The sequence below is a fragment of the Plasmodium malariae genome (assembly GCF_900090045.1).
Source record: "Plasmodium malariae genome assembly, contig: PmUG01_00_36, whole genome shotgun sequence".
In the NCBI taxonomy this organism is placed as follows: domain Eukaryota; phylum Apicomplexa; class Aconoidasida; order Haemosporida; family Plasmodiidae; genus Plasmodium; species Plasmodium malariae.
In genome coordinates, this window is record NW_021638309.1 from 1 (window position 1) to 4,859 (window position 4,859).

The following is a 4,859-nucleotide window of genomic DNA, read 5'->3' on the forward strand; positions in this document are numbered from 1 at the left end:
AAAAAAAAAAAAAAAAAAATTAATAACAATACAATATGCATCTAATAATAAAAGATGAAATATATATTTAAATTTATATTAATTATTCCTTCATAAATACATAACAGTATATAGCTATAATTGATTTTATCATATATACAAAGTAAAATAACTTTTAAAACATATTGCATAATTATTGTCATAAAGCTATTCAAAAAGTAATAACTTTTTTTAAAATAAATTAATTAGAATTGATCCATAAATATTTACAATATATAAATTATTTAATGTAGAGCAATAATTAAATAATTCTTTTAATAATCAATTTAAGAATAAATACGATATAAATAAGTCATTTCATATTATATTTATATATTGGTTTTATCTACTATAGATAATATACAGAATATATATATAAGAGACCCCTCTATATATTATTATAATAATTACTATTTTTAAGGATACTGTTCTATTAGTAATTCTAATATTGTAAACATTGTATTTTAAAGAACTAATTATTTTTAATAAAAACTTAGTTATAATAATATTATTCCATCAATAACTAATAATACAAACAATATTTTGTGATAAGTTAACTATGATACATGCACTACTTCCTTCTTGAGCGTGATACTTTAATGTATACAATTCTACTAAAATGTTCATTTTATACGATACTACCTAATCTATTAAAAAATATGCGTTACAAAACCTAATGATAACCTATTCTGCATATTTGTGCCGTTACATTTAAAAAATTACAATTTTTAATTAAGTTTAATCTATTCTATTATTTGTAAATGAAAAACGTTTATATGGAACTATTTAATCTTTTTAATTTATGTTTTTAATGAGTAACATACATTTATAAGGAAAATTAATATTGTAAATATGAAAAAAAAAAAAAAATATATTAAAATAAAATTGTTGTACAGATGTTACATTCAATTAGATTAATTTAAGTATAATTCAAGTGAAATAAATATACATATAAGAATAATAAATATAGTATATAATATATTTATAACAAATACGAGGTAATAACAATAAAATATAATTAAATATATGATTTAATAATATTACTAATGTTATATATATAGGAATATGTTATATTTTATTTATTCCTTTAAATATACATAATGTCAGAAACAAAATTTAAATGGAAATCCTAATATGTATACATAAATATATAAACAAATATTATATTATTAAAAACAAATTATTAACAACAAAACATATTATATTCCAGAATTTATGTTTTTTCTGAGTAACTATAAAAATGATAATTATCAAATTGTTATATTCACAAAAAGTTATTGTTATAAACTAAAATATATTTTTATATTATTTTTTTCTTTAAGAAATAATATTTCTACAATGTAGAATTAGGAAAACGTGAAAATTTTACAACAATTAACATCATTGCATTCTTATAGTTTTAGATAATTTATAGATTTATCTTAACATATATGAAGACATCTTTTTATACACGTAACTGTCACAATTATTTGAACATTTAACATTATAAATTACAGATAACGTTTCCATGTAAAATTTAATCCAAAAAATTTTAAAAACCTACAATAATATTTATATTGTGAAATTAATTATGAATATGGACCACACCATATGTATTATAATCTTTCTAAACTATAAATTATAAATATATTTTTTCTGTTTTAGAAATATTTTCGACTGCTAAATACTTTTTTATCCTTTTCATTTAAAAATAATCCATATTTTTCTAAATTATTTGTGATTTTACTCAGTTAAGTAGTAATATACAAATATGTTAATTTCTTTGTAATATATATATTTTATATTTTACTAAATATTTATAGCACAACTGAAATATAGTCTTATACATTTATATTTGTATGAATTTTTCATTGCATTTCCATTCACCTGTATGTCCAATAACATTTTTATCAATTCAGCATATTAATTTTATTATTTATATTAATTGATGCATTTTTAGTTGATAACGTATTCACAAATATATGCATATATATCAATTCATTTCTCCCAACTCAATATAACTGCCTAAAAGGTAATAAACAAGTTTTTACATTTACTATGGACATTTTACTACCTTTTCTTTTTTCTTTTTTGAACTGTTAGTGATTCTTTAATATTTTCAGTACAAAATAATTATACTTAATAAATTCAAACTTATACAAAAAAATATAAATATTTTTTTTAATGAATCAAATTAAAAACTCACCATTCAAAACAAAGTAATATACTTATAAAGTTTTTCTAAAAAAAAATAATACATTTTTACAATTTTTTTTTAATTAAAAAATAAGCTTTGTTAATATAAATTAATTAGGAATTGTATATATAATTTACATATATCTTTACATATCTTTAAAATAATAATAATATATACATAATATATTCATAAACATAAAAAAATGGCGAAATATTTATAAATAATATTACCGCATCATTATATTAATGTAAGAAAATTATATATTTTTTTATTTCCTTTAATAATAACTCATTCTATATATAGATATGAATGTATTTAAAATTTTACTATTTTTAGAAATGAAACAATTATATATACATTATTATTAATATTTGATTTATTATTTCATTAATTTTATAATTTTATATGGCATATTTTTTATAATTTTTTTATAATATTATTTTTTATATTTGATATGTACAGTTAACACTAGAATTTACCATAATAATAAAATAACAAATCGGGATAAATTTACACTTAATAGTGAATATTTAGAACTATTAAGTTAATGAACTATTATTAATATTCTAAATTTAATAAAAATATTTTATTATATATTTATATATTATTTTATCATTCATATATAAAATAAATGTCCTTTAAATCGATATTTACAATGGAATTATTCCATAACATATTTCTCATAAAACTAATATTATGTAATAAATATTATATTTTCTTTTATGTAATATATGCATTTACATCAATACGAGGTAATATATTTGTTTCATGTCATTGAAAACCAAACAAAACACATATTTTTTTAATTTAAATATTATCAAACGTTTTTCAAAATAAGTCAGCAAATATATATTTTAGAATAAAATGAAATAAAAATAAAGAAGTATTGTTTATTGGTAAAATATAAATTAACACAAGATATCAATAAAATTATATAAATTGACCTACCCTATATTTATTATAACTTATAATCACATACTTTTTATAGGGATATATGTAAATATACAAATATATCCATTAGTCCAAAATATTCATTTAAGCTTAAATGATACCTTATAATATAAATTGAAAAATTTTGAAACATTCAAATTAACAAAAAAATGAGAACATATCTTTTTTCTAGTGTTCATCAATGAAAGCAGTTACATGTACTTACATTTTTTAAATTTAATCAGTTATCAATATAAATACTGCGAATACCTCACATGGTATTTCATATATTAGATGATATCGAATATTTCATTACAAAAAGAACAATATATCTTATTATTCATTTTATCTTTTCCTGAATTTAATGTTATCATATTTTTTAACTTTTTTGTGATAATAAAAAACTGCTGATATAAGTATGGTGCCTAATGAATAAAGGTACAAAATATATTAGAAATCCTAAAAAACCCTTTACACAATAGTTTTCCCATTTACTATCTTTTCCTCGTCTTAAAACTTTTGTGAACCAATTTAAAGGTGGTTTATTCAACAATTCATATAAAGATTTTATGGCCGGAGAAAGGTCAGTTTCACGCAGCCCAGTACCAGAAGCTGAACCACGTGAAATAAGAACTATTATATTAAACAAACCATATGTAAACCCACATCTACAAAAATTATCTAACATGAATGATATTAATAGTACCAAGAACAGTAACAAAGGTAAAGCAAGTCGTAATCCGCATTTTTTAAGTATTATTTTTTTATAAATCTTATCACTAATTGTTCTACTCTTTTTAAGAAAATCTTCATAATCAAGTTCCTTAAATATTTTTTTTTCTAAATGGGAATATTTTTTCGTTTCAAATACACAAGCTTTATTTTTCATATACATTTTCTGGCTTCTTGCATTCCTTTGTAAGCATCTATTCGAATGCTTCCTTTTTCCTGAGGCACACTTTGCATTATTAGATATATCTTTTTCATAGTTCGCACTATTTGCTGTCTCTTCTTTTAAACATACATTGCTTGAGTCCTTATCCTGATTGTATTTTGCCATTAAACGACAATTTCTTGTATATAATTTTCTGCGATGATTGATGCATTCGTCCAAAAATTTGTTATATGTTCTCTGAATAAGCAAAAAAAGAATTTATGATTTAAACAAATAAACAATGTTACACTAAAAAAAGTACAAATTAAAATAAATTACGAAAAACATAAATATCACAAATGTACTTAAATAATATTATCACACCGTATATATATAAATATGACATATCCAACTTAAAAGGATAAACGTAGAAATTTTTTTAAATAACATAGACGTAATTTTTTGTTCCATTATATATATCTTTAATAAGGTAATATATTGAGAACGGATATAATTTATAATAATGAAATAATTTTTTATTACAAAAACACTGTTATTTTTTATTTAATATATTTTTTATTGTTTCTTCGTAAAAACATAATAAAAATTTCATAAAAACAATTTGTTTTTAACAATAGAAACAAAGCACAATAACTTCTGAATTAAACTATAAAATTTTTACTTTAATGTAATTTATAAAAAAATGACTTCTCTTGAAATAATGTAAATTGAAATCATTATTATATATTTAAAATATATAAATTATTCATTTATTATAATAAATTAATAAAAAATATTTTATATTAATACATTTCAAAATAAAACAAAATATATACGATTACTTAATATGCGAGATATTGA

The 4,859-nt window shown here is 18.7% G+C and overlaps 1 protein-coding gene across 1 annotated transcript; it reads right to left on the bottom strand.

Moving 5' to 3' along the window:
• Positions 1-3,503: 3,503 nt before the first annotated feature.
• Positions 3,504-4,469, bottom strand: PmUG01_00060500 (fam-l protein; the record flags this gene model as incomplete). Its single annotated transcript, XM_029004977.1, has 2 exons — positions 3,504-4,256; positions 4,383-4,469. The coding sequence occupies 2 exons, from the start codon at positions 4,467-4,469 to the stop codon at positions 3,504-3,506; spliced, it is 840 nt and encodes a 279-aa protein (XP_028859116.1).
• Positions 4,470-4,859: the final 390 nt, after the last annotated feature.